The sequence below is a fragment of the Balaenoptera borealis genome (assembly GCF_965194805.1).
Source record: "Balaenoptera borealis genome assembly, chromosome: 4".
NCBI lineage: Eukaryota > Metazoa > Chordata > Mammalia > Artiodactyla > Balaenopteridae > Balaenoptera > Balaenoptera borealis.
Window position 1 is genome coordinate 114746345 of NC_138861.1, and position 18591 is coordinate 114764935.

General features: G+C 36.0%; 1 protein-coding gene across 3 annotated transcripts in view; it reads right to left on the reverse strand.

The window, feature by feature from the left end:
- SLC9B1 (solute carrier family 9 member B1) overlaps positions 1-18591 on the reverse strand; it is a 67599-nt gene that overhangs the window by 40040 nt on the left and 8968 nt on the right. For 2 of the 3 annotated variants that reach the window (XM_082389094.1, XM_082389092.1), the window contains exons 2-3: positions 6463-6532; positions 4342-4480 (exon numbers count right to left, since the gene is read on the reverse strand). In XM_082389094.1, the coding sequence (XP_082245220.1) occupies positions 4342-4480; positions 6463-6532 (209 nt within the window). Of the gene's footprint in view, positions 1-4341; positions 4481-6462; positions 6533-7459; positions 17112-18591 lie in introns of those variants that run through there. The other variant, XM_082389093.1, reaches the window with a different exon arrangement.

Here is an 18591-nt window from a genome sequence, read left to right on the forward strand (position 1 = left end):
ACAATCATGTCATCTGTGAACAAAGGCAGTTTTATTTCTTCTTTCCCAGTCTGTAGGCCTTTTATACCCTTTTCTTGTCTTACTATATTAGCTAGGACTTCCAGTACAATATGGAAAAGGAGTGGTGAGAGAGGGCATCATTTTCTTGTTCCTGATCTTACTGGGAAAGCTATTTCCTCACAATTAAGTATGATGGCAGCTATAGATTTTTAATTGATGTTCTTTGTCAAGTTGACAAAGAACTTGTAATTTGCTGAAGTTTTTATCATGAATGAGTATTGGATTTTGTCAAATGCTTTTCCTGCATCTATTGATATAATCATGTGATTTTTCTTCTTTAGCTTGTTGATGTGATGGATTACATTAATTCATTTTCAAATGTGAACCAACCTTGCATACCAAGGATAAATCCCACAAGGTTGTAAAGTATACTTCTTTTTATATGTTGTTGAGTTCTATTTGCTAATATAGAGAATTACAACAAATTGAGAATTTCTGCATCTATGTTCATCAGAGATATTGGGTTTTTTTCCCCTTCTAATGTCTTTAGTTTTGGTATGAAAGTAATACTAGACTCATAAAATGAGTTGGCAAGCTTCCCTCTGCTTCTATCTTCTGGAAGAGATTGTAGAAAATTGGTATAATTTCTTTCTTAAATAGTTAGTAGAATTCACAAGTGAAATCATCTGAGTCTGATACTTTCTGTTTTGGGAGGTTATTAATGGTTGATTCAATTTCTTTTACTGGTATAGTCTTATTCAGGTTATCTATTTCTTCTTGTGTGCATTTTGGTAGATTGGGTCTTTCAAGGAATTGGTCCACTTCCTCTAAATTATCAGATTTGTGGACATAGAGTTGTTTATGATGTTCCTTTATTATCATTTTAATGCCCATGGAATCTGCAGTGATGTTCCCTCTCTCATTTCTGATATTAGTGATTTATGTTTTCTTTTTTCTTAGTTAGCCTAGCTGGAGGCAATCAATTTTACTGATCTTTTCAAAGAACAAGCTTTTGGTTTCATTGATATTCTCTATTTCTTGATTTCAATTTTATTGATATCTGCTCTAATTTTTATTATTTTCCTTTGCTTACTTTGAATTTATTTTGCTTCTTTTTCTAGTTTCCTAAGGTGGAAGCTTAGATAACTGATTTTATACCTTTCTTCTTTTCTAATATATGCATTCAATGTTATAATTTTCCCTCTAAGTACTGCTTTCAGTGCATCTCACAAACTTTGATAGCTTGTATTTTCATTTTATTCAAAATGTTTAAAACTGTCTCTTGAGGTTTCTTTTTTGACCTATGTGTTACTTACAAGTATATTGTTTAATCTCCAAGTATTTGGGGATTTTCTAGCTGCCTTTCTGTTAATAAATTATACTTTTAAGTCCACTGTGGTCTGAAAGTTTATGTTGACAAATCCCCAAGCTCAGATTCTTTCCTCAGCTGTGCATAGTCTCCTAATGAACCCATTGAAGGCATTCATTTCTGTTACAGTGTTTTTGATTTCTAGCATTTCCATCTGTCTGTTTACATTACCCATCTGTTCTTACATGTTGTCTACCTTTCCATTGGAGTCTTTAGTATATTAGTCAGAGCTGTTTTAAATTCATGGTCTGATAATTCCAACTCCCTTGCCATATCTGGGTCTGGTTCTGATGCTTTCTCTGTCTCTTCAAAATGTGTTTTGTGCCTTTTAATACATTTTATATATTTTTGTTTAAAAGGGAACATGATGTTCTGGTAAAAGGACCTATGGTAATGTGACGGTAAGTTGTAGGGGGAGAAGAAGAGTTCTATAGTCCTATGATTAGGCCTCAGTCTTTTAGTGAGCCTGTGTGCCCTGGGCTGTTCACAAGTTCTTTTTCTTTTTTCTTTTTTCTTTTTTTTTTTAAATTAATTTTGTAAGTGAAATAGGGAGCATTTTCTTTTTTCTTTTTTTTTTAATTTTTTTATTTATTTATGGCTGTGTTGGGTCTTCGTTTCTGTGCGAGGGCTTTCTCTAGTTGTGGCAAGCGGGGGCCACTCTTCATCGCGGTGCGCGGGCCTCTCACTATCGCGGCCTCTCTTGTTGCGGAGCACAGGCTCCAGACGCGCAGACTCAGTAATTGTGGCTCACGGGCCTAGTTGCTCCGCGGCATGTGGGATCTTCCCAGACCAGGGCTCGAACCCGTGTCCCCTGCATTGGCAGGCAGATTCTCAACCACTGCGCCACCAGGGAAGCCCTCTTTTTTCTTTTTTCACCCCCTTAGGTTCATGGGATGGCTAGAGAGGGCTGGAGTTGGGTATTTCTCTTCTCCTTAGTTGGTTAGGCTAATAAAGTCCCCACAGGTTATACTTTGATAAAACAGTTTCTCTTGAGGGCAGGTTTTATTAAGAACAGGATGCTCTGGTGTATCTCACGGTGGTCACCGTTTCTCTCTCCCTGACAGATGGCTCTTGGAGGTACAGCTCACAAAAGGATGTCCCCCAACACTGTGACTGGGCTCCTCCTGTAGTTTTTAACTCTCAGACTTGCCCACACTGAGCTTCCAGCTAACTGACGAATTTCCTGCCCTCGCTACTGGTTCCCGCAGAGGTTTCTGCTCTAACTTAGGATTCTCTGTATCAACCTGTCTCTAATTTGGGGGGCAGTAATTTGCCCTGTGACCTCACTTCTTTGATGGAACTACGAAGAGCTGGTGATTTTTCCATTTGTTCAGCTCTTTATTTGTTGTAAGGATGGAGTGATGATGCTGGACCAGAAACTGGAATTGTCTGGGATATTATTTTTGAGCTCTAAACTTCCAAGACTGCTTACTTTATGAAACTAGTGGTAAGATTTTAATGGAGAAATTTGGTTCCAAGATTATTTGAAAATCATAGTTGGATGTATAATAAAGCTTCCCTCTCACTTATTTAAAGGAAAAATAACTTAATGGAAATAAGTTAGTACCTTTATTCAAAGTAAACTAAAAAGAAACAAAAAAGGAGCAATAGCTAAAACCTAAACTTATTGCCCTAGAGTATCCATTTCTTTGCGATTAGGGAAGCCAACCTCCAAGTAAGATATAAACAGTGTGATTAAAAGTGATGAGACTGATTTCTACATGTGGTTGAAAGTTTAGATTTCTTATTTAATTTAACCTGTGTACACTGCAGGATTGCTGAATTAAACATGACTTGTTGACAAACGGCAGCTCTATTTCTTTCTATTATCCAGAGTATACACTCTTTTAAGAGTTTGTTTAGTTTGAAAATAGGGTGTGCGTGTGAGAGGGAGAGAGACAGAGAGACAGACTGAAAAAGAGAGTACAAGAATATAGACCCCCAAGATAGAAACATGAAGCTCCTTAATTTCTCTAAATTTGCAAAATCAAAAATGAAGGAAAACAAAGGGGGAAACCAGTTAGAAGTATCAAAGTTTGTTGTTATAAAATTCCTCAACTAGTTCCTGAGCAAACCATAGTCCTCAACCTCAATGGATAATATTTGGTGACCAATACATTTCCCTCTCTTCCACAGGCACCAGCCCTACTTCTAACAACTGCTGTATAGAAACTGCCCCCTAAATAAGGTCATGGGGATGTGTATGTGAGACCTATGTGCAGAAGTTATATTTACAAAGGAGTCCAGTCACTTACATTGGCAGATGTTCAAGTTTACTAGATTCAGGGCCTTAAAAATACTGATTTTAATTAAAAAGCAACCTTTGCTAAATGAATTTACTACATCAATTAATAAAATTTTCAAAGTTTAAAGTTAGCAAGCAGCAAAGAAAAACAATGTAAACTTCAAATACTAATCCTTCATCATATTTTAATCTAATTTTTGTTCTCTGTGAGATCTGTACTTCTAGAGGTCAAACACTCTCTGTCTCTCAAGTTTAATCATATAGAAATCTAGGGAAAAAAAACCTTCTATAAATATTTGGTGACAATGAGATGCTTTAAAATTTTAGTGGGAAAGCAAGTTCTACACAACTCTTTAAGACAGCCTAAAATTTGGGGCTTAATTTAAATAAGAACCTTAATATTGGCAGAAGTACAATGTTCCTTCTAGCTACTTAAAACTAAATGTCGAAAGTAGGTTTTAAATAAAAACCTATCACTTCTGTTTCTGATTTCCAAAATTTAACATAAAAAGTTATGGAAAACACTAAAATATAGATCTGTTAAGCAATTATTATTTTTGACAGATTTAAGGAACTGTTTCCTCTTTGTCCACATATTGCTTGTAAATAGGGCTGCTCATCTGATCTGAAGCGTATAGATTAAGCAGTGTCTTTGTTGGCTTGTATTTTAATATTTATCAAATATATTTCTCATTTTCTATCCATTTACATATCTTATTTCACATACCATTTGTAATAGTTTTATTCAGTGTTCCTTGTGGAGGACAAGAACCCTTCTTTTCCATCTGTGGTTTTGTTTCCTCTGTTTTTGACAAGACAGTTTCCTTAGTTTCTTCACGTCCATTATTATCACTAGCTTTGAGGATCTGAAGTAAAACAAGAAAGTCTTTTAAGAAATAGACTTGTACAATTTTATGAATGTAAGAGACAACCAAATCTCGTAATTAAATTCATATTATTACTGTGAACATGGAGAATTATACTTACAAAAGAATATTCATGCTCTATATCAATAGGTATTTGGGGAGGTAACAACAGTGTATTTTGTAGGGCACCTTGATTTAGCCTTTTGTAGATCTGCCTCCCTGCCATATTCATTTGTGATTTATGTATACTGAATAAGTGTGCCTATAGTGCAGGCAGAATAATTAAAACTGTCTCTACTTAGTCTAACTCCCAAAGATCATTCAACAAAACTTTTGTAGAATTAAAATGCAACTAAATTGGAAAGGAGGTGAAATATAATTGGATTCATTTCATTTGAAAAATTATATGACAAAGAAAAATGAGAAAAACAGATCAAGCTTTCAGAAATTCAAGGTTCATGCTTTTTCCACTACTATTTATAGATAACATATTTAGATGGTTTATGGGTATACCTCAATCTTCCAGTATTTAATGGTAGTTAGTCTAATAATGAAACTGCTGATTTAGGGGGAAAAAAGACACCTTTAGTTTGTGAGAATATTGAAAGGCTTCTCCCAAGGTAAAAACCAAACCAAAACAAAAGATTAAAAAGAAACAGAACAGAATAGTTAACCATGGAATAGCGATATTCAAACATCCTTGCTGTTATCATGATGCATGTGTGTGTGCATATGCATGTACGTGTGTGGACATGCAGGCCAACGCTTTGAGTGTATTGATAATATTTTTGAGTGCAGTGGAGAGAGAACATCACATTGTCACAAGAAATGGTAACAAAGGCTAGAGAGCTTGGACAGATTAAGGAAAGGAAGAGGAAGCATTTAATGACTCGGGAGACAGCCGCACCACAGCAGCTGATGTAAACGAATTATGTAGCTCTTTAAAATCAAAGTTCTTTAAACCGGATCATGATTAATCTGTTGGAGTTCTGATATAGAGACCTTTTTCTGGAAAGTCTGTCACTATACAAAAGGTCCAGGGTAAAGACACAAAGGTGAGTTTTGATTAGGGTGGGTGAAAGGTCATATACAATAAAATCATGTTATTTTAAGTTTTATTATTTCAGAATTTACAATAAATTGACATAGAGTAAGATGAAGTCTTTACAGATAAAGTAATTAGAATCAATGGTGAATATTTTAAACATTTTTTAAAAAGGACTTTTTTGGCCCTTAAGAACTGTAGAAACCTCTATTTAAAAAATAAACAATTTATAATTCTAATTATGAGCAATTATTATTTAGTAAAACTAGGTCAACAAAAGGTCTAATGACTTACTCTACATACTTGCAAGAATAAAAACCTGGGTCTCCTTCGAATGTACAGCACAACATTTTAATTAATTTAGATTTTTCTTTACCTCTTGTACTCTAAACTACTAACTTTATTCTGGACATGGCAAGAAATAGTAAGCCAAATTTTCATTATTCCTAAAATCTGCCTCTTCGGTTCCAAAATAATCTATGGTCACCCCTTCCATGTTTTCATTCCTTTTGCCCATTTCTTGGGACATATTAAAACTAGCTATTTTAAAATGACCACTTCGTTGTGTTTTTTTTAAGCATGAATCGTTTATTTTTTAAATACCCATATTGATATATATTTATCTAGAAATGTGTGCGTGTATGTAAAAGAGAGAGGGAGACTGAGAAAGGGAGAGAGTATGTGTGTTATTTATTAATAAAAATGTAAATATACTAGTGTTCCATAACCTGCTTTTTTACTTAATATGTCATGGATATCTTTCACATTCAATAAGTATAGGCTACGAATTCATTTTCTATGGTTTCATAGTATAAAATGACCACTTCTCACTTTTAAAACAAACATATAAAAAAACCTATTAAGTAAACTTTAAAAATAAATTTTAGCATCAGCTGGTTTTCACATCATATGTTACAATATAGTTTTAATTTTTTACCTGAGGAGTTGTAGATGACTGGATGTTTTTATCCTCCAAATGTTCATTTTTTGGATCTGTGATGTACATGCTAATGTTTAAAAGTAATTTGAAAGAAAGAAAAAAAAAAAGGACTGTAAGTCCATCTGAAAACAAACACGGTTAAGTGGGATTAATTTTTAAATAATTTTTTAGCATAAAGTTTCACCACAGTCAAGTCAGATATCTTTATAGTAAAAACAGTCCAAATATTCATTTTAAAGTTATTAACCAAAGTCATGTGCATAAATTTAAAAAATCATTATCACAAAACAATTTAATACTTCTCAGTAGTTCATAATCCTGGGCCGTATCTTAAAAGCATATATCAGAAAACTTAGTTCTTTATTTCATGCACTGAAATAATATGTTTGAGCTAATTTCCATCATTGATTTATTCTACTCAGTCAACTCCTGCATAAGAGACTCCAAAAAAATTTAAAATGAAATGTGATCAACTACATTAAAATCTACATCTATAAGCATGCTGTCTTTATAAATGGTCCATTAGAAAGACCTGTGGGGGGCTTCCCTGGTGGCGCAGTGGTTGAGAATCCGCCTGCCAATGCAGGGGACACGGGTTCGAGCCCTGGTCTGGGAAGATCCCACATGCCGCGGAGCAACTAGGCCCGTGAGCCACAATTACTGAGCCTGCGCGTCTGGAGCCTGTGCTCCGCAACAAGAGAGGCCGCGATAGTGAGAGGCCTGCGCACCGCGATGAAGAGTGGCCCCCACTTGCCGCAACTAGAGAAAGCCCTCGCACAGAAACGAAGACACAACACAGCCATAAATAAATAAATAAATAAATAAATAAAATTTAAAAAAAAAAAAAAAAAGGTCTGTGGGTCCAACACTTAAGTAAAATAAAATAGGTTTTATTTTGAAGAAGAATGAACTAGGAAAAAACAGTGAACTAGAACCATATCAACAGGAGAATTCGTTCTGGAAACATTTATTTTAAAATATCTGTTGTTTCTACCTTCTCTGTGATCTTTGCTGCCTTTGAGTAGAGGAAGAGTATCTCTGCCTTAAAAATATCTTTCAATTCTTGAGTTACTGTTGAGGACAAAATTAAAGATTTCAAGTTTTAATTTTTAAGTACTTGATAATAATGTGTTTCAAGTATCTATATTTTTTAAAAAGGCAAGCAATTTTAATAATGAAAGTTTTTAATGAAAAGTAACATTAATATCTGAGTACCTACCATATGCTGGGTGCTTACATATATTGTCTCACTTTACGAAGTAAAATATTAGTGTGTAAAATCCTATAAGGAATCATAACTGAACTTATGATATTAAAACAGAAAATAACATTTATTTTTCAAAATTTGATGAAAAAATTAGATCTCTAAGTCCTTTTAAAGTAAAACTCCATTTTAGTTAAAGGGAATATCAGAATTATTAGAATGACTACCTGTTAGCTGTTAGACCAGAAGCTAAGTGTTAGTAAGCCCTATGAACAAGGAATGTGGGTGAATCACGTAAGCTGTGTCAGGTTCTGAAGGGACAGGCTGAGGGTTAGCACCATTAAAAAATCTGAACGCCAGTACACAAGAGTCAGGGCACAAAGTTCACCTACTCAGTAAGTTCTGAATGCCTACTCTTCTGGACTCTGAAGATAAAAGCAGCAAAACAAAACGGGAATATAGGTTTCTACTCTCATGGAGCTTATATTCTTGTAGGGGTGAAGGGAAAGACAATAAACAATATTTTCAGACTGCAATTAAATACTGAAGAAAATAAACCAGCATGATGTCACAGTGATCAAGGGGACATTTCAACAGCGACTTGAATGAGGACAAATTGTGAGTCATAACTAGGCAGATGGACTAGGAGCATGCAAACATAACATCAAGAATCACACAAGGAGAGGGCTTCCCTGGTGGCGCAGCGGTTGAGAGTCTGCCTGCCAATGCAGGGGACACGGGTTCGAGCCCTGGTCTGGGAAGATCCCACATGCCACGGAGCAACTAAGCCCGTGAGCCACAGCTACTGAGCCTGCGCTCTAGAGCCCGTGAGCCACAACTACTGAGCCTGCGTGTCTGGAGCCTGTGCTCCGCAACAGGAGAGGCCGCGATAGTGAGAGGCCCGCGCACCGCGATGAAGAGTGGCCCCCGCTTGCCACAACTAGAGAAAGCCCTCGCACAGAAACGAAGACCCAACACAGCCATAAATAAATAAATTAAAAAAAAAAAAAAGAATCATACAAGGAGAGATATCAAGAAACCAGGCAGCATATTTTAAGATCTGCAACTATGTCATGATTAGGATGGCAGGACTTGGGATCCAGGGGAGCAAACAGTGCATTAGAGCTTGAAAACCTAGATAAGGGGTCTGAATAATAAATTTAATAGGTTAGGAGCTATAAGAGAAGCTTGATAGTGTGTCAAGCAATATTTGTGACTGGCAATTACTCAAAACTCTCTTTACATATTTGCCAAAAGTGGAATTGGTAGGTGGTATGCATAGTAACTAAAAGCAAGAACTTTGAAGCTGAGATAGAAGTGATTTACTTCCCTAGGCCTCAATTTCCTTATCTGTAAAATAATGATATAATATTGCTTAATTTATTGGTTATTGTGAGGATTAAATGATATAATAACAGCTGACACAACTTGGACTGTTAAACACTTAACATGAATTATCTCATTCGATTCTCACAACTCTATGAATTATTTACTACTATTATCCTTATTTTACAGATGTTGAAACTGAGACCCAGGAATTTTAAGTAATTTCCCCAAAGTCACACAGCTGGCAAGTAGCATAGTTGGAATTTGAACCAAATACTCTTTAGTATTATTCAAATCCTTATTAACCTTGGTATCATCTGTCTTTTTCCTTTTAGTTATTCTGGTGATACTGCATTATGGATTTAAGTTGCATTTTCTTGATGACTAATATATTTCATATATTTATTGGCCATTTAAATATCTTTTTTAGTAAAGTATCTGTTTAACTCTCTTGCCCATTAAAAAAAATGTATTGGCTGAATTTTTCTAATTGATTTGTTGGGAGTTATCTATTCTAGAATGGATCTTTTCTTGAATATATAAATAGCCAATATCATCTCCTACTCTGTTGCTTTCATTTTCACTCTGATGATGTCTCTGAATGAACAGAAGTTTTTATTTTAATTTAGTCCAATTTGTTCTTTTCTTCTTTTATGGCTGGAGTTTTTATTGTTTTAGAAATCTTTGCCAACCCTGAGATCATAAAGATATCTCTTTACATATTCTTCTGGAAGCATTAGTGTTTTGCCTTTTACATTTAAGTCTATTATCCATCTGGAATTGATTTTTATATATAGTGTGAGAAAAAGATAAAAATTGATTTTTTTCCCATACGATATCTAATTGACTCAGCACCATTAATTTAAAAAGACCATCCTTTACCCATTGCACTTCAGGGTCACCTTTGTTGTAAATAAGGTGACCACATATATGTGAATTTATTTTTGGATTCTGTTCTGGTCCACTGGCCTATTTTTCTATCCTTATGCCAACACTACATTAGTGCTTATATAATAGGTGTTGATAGAGTTGGACTGACTCTTTGGCTTTTTGTATTGCCATATGAATTTTAGAATCAAGTTGTCAATTCACAAATACACACACACACACACACACACACACACACACACACACAACCTGCTGGAATTTTGTCTGAAATTGTACTGAATCTACAGATCAATTTGGGGAGAACTTGATATCTTAATAGTATGTCAATCCTTCAACATTGTATATCCTTCCACTTATTCAGATTTTCTTTATTTTAATAACGTTTTGTAGACCTCTAAACTGAATTTAGAGGTCTTGCACATCTTTCATTATGCTTATTTCTAGGTAGGCTTATTTCTAGGCATTGATACTTTTTTGGATGTTACCAAAATAGTATCATTTAAAAAATTCATTATTTGTTTTTGCTGATATACAGAAATACAAGTAATTTTTGTTTATTTATTTTATATGCAGGCCTTAATAAGTTTACTTTATTCTAATAGTCTGTAGATTCTTTTGGATTTTCTAAGTATACAAGTAAGTATACAAGTTTTATTTATGCATTTAATCTCCTTTTCTTTCTTTACTGCACTGGTTGTAACCTGTCTTTATAGTTGCTCAATATACTTGATGACCTTGGTATCGTCTGTTTTCAGTATTTCTTTTACTATAGATCTGTTGACAATAAACCCTTTCATTATTTATTTGTCTGAAATGTGCTAATTTCACCTTCACTTTTGAAGGGTATTCTCACTGGATACAGAATTCTAGGCTAGAAGTTATTTTCTGTAAGCATTTAAAAAATGTTCCATTGCATTCTGGCTCCCATAATTTCTGTTAAGAATTTAATTATCATTCTTACCATGACTCCTTTGAAGATAATACATTTTCCCTCTCTTTGACTGATATTAATTATAGTTACTAAAAAAAATTTTTATTTTGATAAAAGATGCATGACATAAAATTCACCACTTTAAAGTGTGCATTTCAGTGGTATTAAGTGCATTCACATTGTTAAGCTATCATCACCACTGTCCATCTCCAGAACTTTTTCATCATCCCAAACTGAAACTCTGTATCCATTAAACAATAACTCCCTATTCTCCCCTCCTGAAACCCCCTGGTAACCACCATTCTACCTTCTGTCTGTACGATTTGACTACCCCAGGTACCTCATATAAATGGAATCATACAATATTTGTCCTTTTGCATCTGGCTTATTTCACTTAGTATAATGTCTCCAAAATTCATCCATGTTGTAACATGTATCAGAATTTCCTTCCTTTTTAGGGCTGGATAATATTCCATTGTATGTATATACCATATTTTGTTTACCACTTCATTTGTCTTTTTTTTTTTAGTGGTTCAATATTAATAATTTAATGATTAAGTGAGATAATCCAAATAAAATATTCAGCATAGTCCCAAGCATATGGTAAGCACTCCACAATGGTAACATACTCAGAAAGGAAAACAGAGTTGCTTAGCTAGTTAAAGGTAGAGAAGTCAGGAGGTCTAACCCCTGGTTGAGTGGCTTACTTATGATTTAGATTCCCATCCAATATGTAGCATGGAGAATTCAAATGGAGAAAAGCAGTCAGTTGCAGGAAAGAATGCTGATTCTTTTATTTTGCTTAGAACAAGTTAGAGATTGTAAGATTATAAGCTGGCAACATACTATAGTGTTCATTTACAATTTATTTTATACTCAGAACACATCTTGTTATTTATGTTTTTCAGATAGTTGTTGAAATCCAACAACGCTATGGAGCAATCTGCATGGTAAACATTTCTTTTAGGATTATCGCCTTCCTCTGTGTGCCCTTTTCCTCTTTTGCTTGTAACCTGTGCATTGTCCACTAGATGGCAATACACCAACATAAAATGCAAAGGAAACTGCCATACCGTAGCATCTTATTTACTCGATTTAGTGGGAGATGATCGTTTTCCTGGAATATTAGCCTGCAAGTAGTGGGTTAGGACTACATCCATGCTTCCTATTGTGGAATTAATTAAAACCAGTGCTGATGAATGAATAGATGCTGAATGAATAAGTACAATCATATATTTAGTGCTTACAATGTACCAGACCCCGAGATAGGTAGAACACACATGATATGTGTCTGCTTTCCTCATATCACCACGCCCTCCCCCCATTGAACACATGAGGACTCTGAGGACTGGAGGGTCAGTAGCTTTCCCAGGGTCATACAACTAGAGAAAGATGAAGCCAGGACTGCTCAGTGGCAGGGGAAGATGATGAGTTTGAAGCCAGTGGTCACATCCAAGTACCAGAATGCAATGGAAACATGGAATTCTACCTTAGGACTGGGCAAAAGCTATGAATTTAATCCCTTCATTTGTTGATGGACATTTGGGTTGTTTTCACCTTTTGGGCTATTGTGAATAATGCTGCTATAAACATGGATGTACAAATAACTGTTCAAAGTCTGCTTTCAATTCTCTTGCGTATGTACAAAGGAGAACTGCTAGATCATATGGTAATTCTACGTTTAATTTTTTGAGGAACTGACATACTGTTTTCCACAGTGACTGTACCATTTTATATTCACACCAGCGATGCGCAAGGGTTCCAATTTCGCCACACACTTGTTGACACCTGTTATTTTGTTTTTTTGTTAATAGCCATCATAATGGGTATGAAATGGTATCTCAATGTGGTTTTGATTTGCATTTCCCTAATGATTAGTGATGTTGAGAATCTTTTCATGTGTTTATTGGCCATTCGTGTATATCTCCTTTGGAGAAATGCCTATTCAAGTCCTTTGCCCATTTTAAAACTAGATTGTTTTTTGTTGTTGAGTTGTAGGGGTTCTTTAAATACTATGGATATTAATCACTTATCTGATATCTGGCTTGCAAATACTTTTCTTTCATTCTGTGGGTTGCCTTTCCACTCTGTTGATAGTGTCCTTCAATGTGCAAAAGTTTTTAATTTTGATGTTGTCCAATTCATCTATTTTTTCTTTTTGCCTGTAGTTTGGGTGTAATGTTCAAGAAATCACTGCCAAATCCAAAGTCATGAAGCTTTCCCCCCATTTTTTCTTCAAAGACTTTTATAGTTTTAGTTCTTAAAATCATAGTCATCTTAACATCTTTGTCTCCTAACTCAAAAATCTGGGTCCTCTTTGAACATGTTTCTATTTTCAATTTTCTGTCTTGGTTTGTGGTCATAAAGTATTGTCTAAAAGCTAGCATGGCTAATAACTTTTATTGAAAACTTGACGTGTATAAGAAATGATACAGTCTCCAAATGTTATCTTCTTCCAGAAAGAAATGTGTGGTGGGGGGGGAGTGCTAATCACTTTAAGCAAATCAGAGACTGAGCTCAGTTGAGATAGATTTGTAACACTCAGTTTTACCTCAATTTGTTCTGGCTCCTAGGGAATAGTTCTCTAGGAATTTTGCCTTAGATGATGCCCCCGACAAATTACGATAACCTCACTTGTTTTTCCCAGATCAGAAATACATTATTTCCCCTTGGTTCCCTCCTATTGTCTATGCTTTCCTGTCCTGTAATAACTGGGTAACTTTTCCAAGGTCACAAAGGTATAAATAAAGGAGCTGGGCCAAAATCAGGCAGTTTGGCTCCAGAGCCCACACTCTTAAAAATAAAGTGCTTATAATATATCAGACACTGTGTTAGACATAGACAAAGCTCTCACAGGGTTTAGATGCTAACATTTAGAAAATGGCCATTATGGCTTAAATCTGTTTTTAAAAACGAAAAGAAAATCTATCAAGTATCTATCTAACTTTTTGGTTTGTCTATTTTAGAAAAGAAAGTACTAAAAATAAGGGCCTTAGAAAAAACTTGAAAATAGGGTGTAAATAATAAGTCAGAGAAGGCTAAGATTATTTAGAAATAGCTCATTGGAAATCAATTATAAAGGTGTTAAGATCCCTCTACGTGCCTCTTACCCTCCAACCCCTTTCACTGAGCACTCTGGAACTTCTGCTAGAATTATCAAACTCTCAACCTCTTATATTCTCAACCTCTTCAGAGCATTCTCTCAAATTCTGTGTCCTATCTGAAACCAAGCCCTTCCCTTAAGCATACAACTTCCCCTATAGTCCTCTTTCATAATAGCTGTTTATTTGCTTACTTCCTTCTGACAACTGCTATTTATATACATTACTTTTAAAAAAACCTTGCCTCTTTGAAGTTTGTATAGTTTGACAATACACCTTTCTCCCTCTTCCAATCACTGTTATTTACTGACCTTATCTTGGTCCCTTTCCATTATTCACCAAAGACATGAACAGCTGACTCCCAAATCTGTAATCCTTCTGAGTCTTAAACATATACCTGGGTAATTCATTTATTACCGTGGCTCCACATATAACCCCTCATTCTCAGTAGATAACCTTACCTCCAACTTCCATTACAAATCTTTCTCTCCCTCTTACATTAAAGGAAGTGTCTTCCTCCTAAGGCAATCAGAGCACTTGTATTTTGGACTATATTCCTTCTTGTATTCTCAAGAATTTTATATCATCAATGATCCTTCTCTGCCTGTATCAACTATTCCTCCTCTCCCACTTCCTTTCAACGAGATCCTTCCCAGTGACGTTTAAATGAGCTCATCTTCATAAAAGTTTCCTAGAAACCCACATCCCCATTCAGCTGCTCCTTCCCTTTACTAATAAACTTTTTGCAGAGTTGGTGGTTCTCACCACAGTCTTCTTTCCCTCACAAACCACTCACTCATCAATATTTGCCACTTGAGGTTCTACTCCTTTCACTCCACAAAATAATTCTCCTTAAGGTCATAAATAATCTACAAGTGAACATATGACATGATGAAACATTCTTCTTTTCACTCTTATTAAACCACTCTCTTACCCCACCCCCCATCTTTCTTCTTATTCCTTTCCTGTCTTCTTTGCAGACCCATTTTCTCTCATCAACTGCTAAAAGTTGGGAGTCATGAAGGTTCTGCCCTCAATCCTCACTTCAGTTCACTGGTTGAGTGCCCCAGTACTCCTTACTGGCTTTAGGATAAAGACAAAAATATTTAACATGGCTGTGTTCAAACGACTACAATAAAGTACCAAATACTGGGTAGCTTATAAACAACAGAAATTTATTCCTCACAGTTCTGGAAACTGGATGCATCCCAGCATGGTTGGTGAAGGCCCTCTTTTGGGTTGCAGACTGCTGACTTCTCGTTGTATCCTCATATGACAAAGAGACAGCTAGAGAGCTCTCTGGGGTCCCTTTTAAAAGGGTACTAATCCCTTTTATAAGGACTCTACCATCATGACCTAATTATCTTCCAAAGGTCCCACCTCCTAATACTATCATTTTGGGGATTAAGATATCAACATATGAATAAACATCCAGTTAATTGCAATGATAATCCTACAGGATTCTGCAAATGTAGTCCATGGGTCCCTCTCAAGCCTAATTTCATACCATTCCCTATTCATTTTTTTCATTCCTAGGCCACTCTGATGTTCTTACAGTTCCTTGAAATTGCTAGATTCCTTCTGCAGAGCCTTAATACTTGCTCTTCCCTCCAACTGAAATACTCTCCACCAACCTCCCCTTCATTTGGTTAACTCCTTTTTAATCCCTCAGCTCAAGGACCTCAGAGAAATATTTATGACACCACCGCTGCCTGTAGACTAAGTAAGGTCCAGTTTTTTATGTTCTTATAGAATGTTGATCATTTTTTTCAGAGCAGTTACCTCAGTTTGTAGTCATGTATTGATTAGAGTGACTGTTTACTGTGTTTGTCTCATTAGGCTGTAGACTCCATAATAGTGTCCCACAGGTCCTTGAGGCTCTGTGCATTTTAGTTTTCAGTCTTTTTTTCACTCTGTTTTTCAGTGAGAATGATTTCTATTTATCTATCATCAAGTTCATTGATTCTTTCCCAGTTCATTTCCATTCTGCTATTGAGTCCATCCAGTGAATGTTTTATTTCAGATACTGTACTTTTTAGTTCAAAAATTTTTACTTACTTCTTTTTTACTGTTTCTATTTTTCTGCTGTGAATGAGTATCTTTCCATTTATTATGACTATGCTTATCTTTACCACATGAAACATAGATGCTTCAACATGTTTGTCTGATAATTCAGCATCTGTGTCATTTTTGGCTGGCATCTGTTGATTTTATTTTCCCTTAAGACAATCATTTCCTGGTTCTTTATATGTCAAGTACTTCCGGAGTATATCATGGATATTTTGTTGCATAGACTCTGGGTCCTGCTAAAATCCTCTGAGGAATATTTATTTTTTGTTTGTTTTAGCAGGCAATCAACTTGAGTTGGTGTAGATCATAAGCTCTCTCTTAGTTTCTGTGGCCATTGGTTCCAATCTCAGTTGTTTCCAAAGCCTTTGTTATGCTGCCTTTGGTTTGTCCCATGAAGCCACTCAGGGGTTAGTGGCTTGGGCAGTGTTTTGTTTTGTTTTGTTTTGTTTTGTTTCTTAATATTACTTCAGTTTTTAAAGCCATTGTGATGCTGCTTTGGGCCTGTCTCATGCATGCATAGCTGGAGGTGACCCAAGACACTTGGTTGGGTTCATGCACAGAATTAAGGAACCCCATTCTTCAGCTTTCTCCTTTCCTGAATCCACACCTCCTCCCAACTCTATTTCTCTCAAGGTCTCTTTCTGTGGTTTCTCTAATAAGAATATGGGGCTTTTCTCTGAGTTTTAGCTGTCCATAATTCCATAAACAGTGCCAGCCCTTGGGGAAAAGCCGCAAAAGGAAAACAACAGCAATAACAATGATTCCTCACACTCGCTTTGGACTATAGGGTCCATTTCCCCAGATCTTCAGGCCAGAAAAATAGGTTTTCTATTGTAGTTTTTGGCCTCCTGTGTGGGCCTTGCATGGCTGAATGACTGGGGCCTACCTTCAGGTTAAAGCCACAAGAGCAAGAGAAACTCACCCTCATAGTTTTGACTCTCCTTCACAATATACCTGCTTTTGTTTACTTTTCTGAGTCCTCAGGTAGTTGCTGTTTGCATCTTATCCAGAGTTTTGGGTTGTGAGCAGTGAAAAAGATGTTGTAGTGGATTTATTCTAGCTTGGATGGAACTGGAAGCCTGTGCACTTCAGGATAGCAGGGACTATATGTGTGTGTGTGTGTGTTTTTTTTACCCTTGATCTTCACAGTACCTAGCAAATGGCAGGCACTCAATAAATATTTGTGGAATAAACTGAGAATAAAAAAACACCAGATACTCAAAATGACAACAAAAACAAAAACATTCTGCATGGTTAACAAGAAGGGCATCTTTGATAGAAAAATAAGAGATTCTAACATCTAGCATAAGCGTTTCAAATACGTTAAGAAAAAGGAAACAAATTATAAAATGAGTAAGATCCTTAATGATTATGCTGTAAAGACAGATAAGAAATTAACAGGGTAACTTAGAAAACAGTTCTGCTCCTATAGAACAAAAACTTAGAGAGTGGAAGTTTTGAAGAATTAGGACTCTGACTAGGATAGATTTGGGGCATAACTTTAATGGGGGAAGTTGAAGAGGAAAAACCAAATACTTGAGTAACGTAGGGATTAGAAGCAGACTAGGCAGAATACATGGGCCTTAGCCCTCTCCCCACTGCCCCTTTTCCCCCTTTTTAATATTGTGCCTGTCTGCTTTCTTCTTTGCTCTAGATATCTCCTTATCTTTATTTTCCTTTGGACTTCTCGCTCTCCCTGGACACCTCTTTCTCTCCTATCTAATTTTTAAAATGCCTATTTCCTTAACATAATATAAATTTTGTAATTAAAAATGTAGATTAAATTAAACTAACAAATTTTATCTTTCTCTTAAGAATTGGTTTTTTGGGGATTCAATTTCTTGATAGAAAAACATCTTGTTAACAGCTCTATACAATTACTTGAAATATACTTGATATAAGCAAAAGCCTTCCTGTGTAATTCAGGAGTAACTGTGGTAATCCAAGTGTCTAATGGTTACAGTGAATGTATTCTGTTAGGAGTGAAACCAAGCAGGACCCTGCGGGGCCTTCCCAGAGGCAGACGACCCCCTACTTCTTGTTTGTAGAAAAGCTTTAGACTCCTAGGCCTTCCCCAAGTTCCAAAGAGCATATTTAATCAGACAAGTGAGAAAATGCAGAAACAGAGGAAAACAGCCAAGCAAGACAAAATAATCATAGTTTAGCCATAAAACAAAGTCAAGGACCCTTAGTTCCTCATCAAAGGTTATAGATAATATTCTGAGCCATATCCTTGAGTTGTTTTGCAGATACTAAAGGCCCCACCAGGTGGAAGAAGTTAATGGCATGCTGTCCACAAGCTCCTAGACCCCAGACTGGTTGGAACCAGAAGGTTGATGATGCTGACTCCCAAAATACCACCCTGTTACCTCACCACCAACCAATCAGATGGATGTACATGAGCTGACTATGCACCCGTTGACCCTTCCCTCACCTTGCCTTTAAAAACCCTTCCCTGAAAGCCATCAAGGAATTTGAGTCTCTTGAGCATTAGCTGCCTGTTCTCCTTGCTTGGTGCCTTGCAGTAAACTTTGTACTTTCTTTCACCACAACACTGTGTCAATAGATTGGCTTTACTACACGTCAGGTGAGCAGACCCAAGTTTG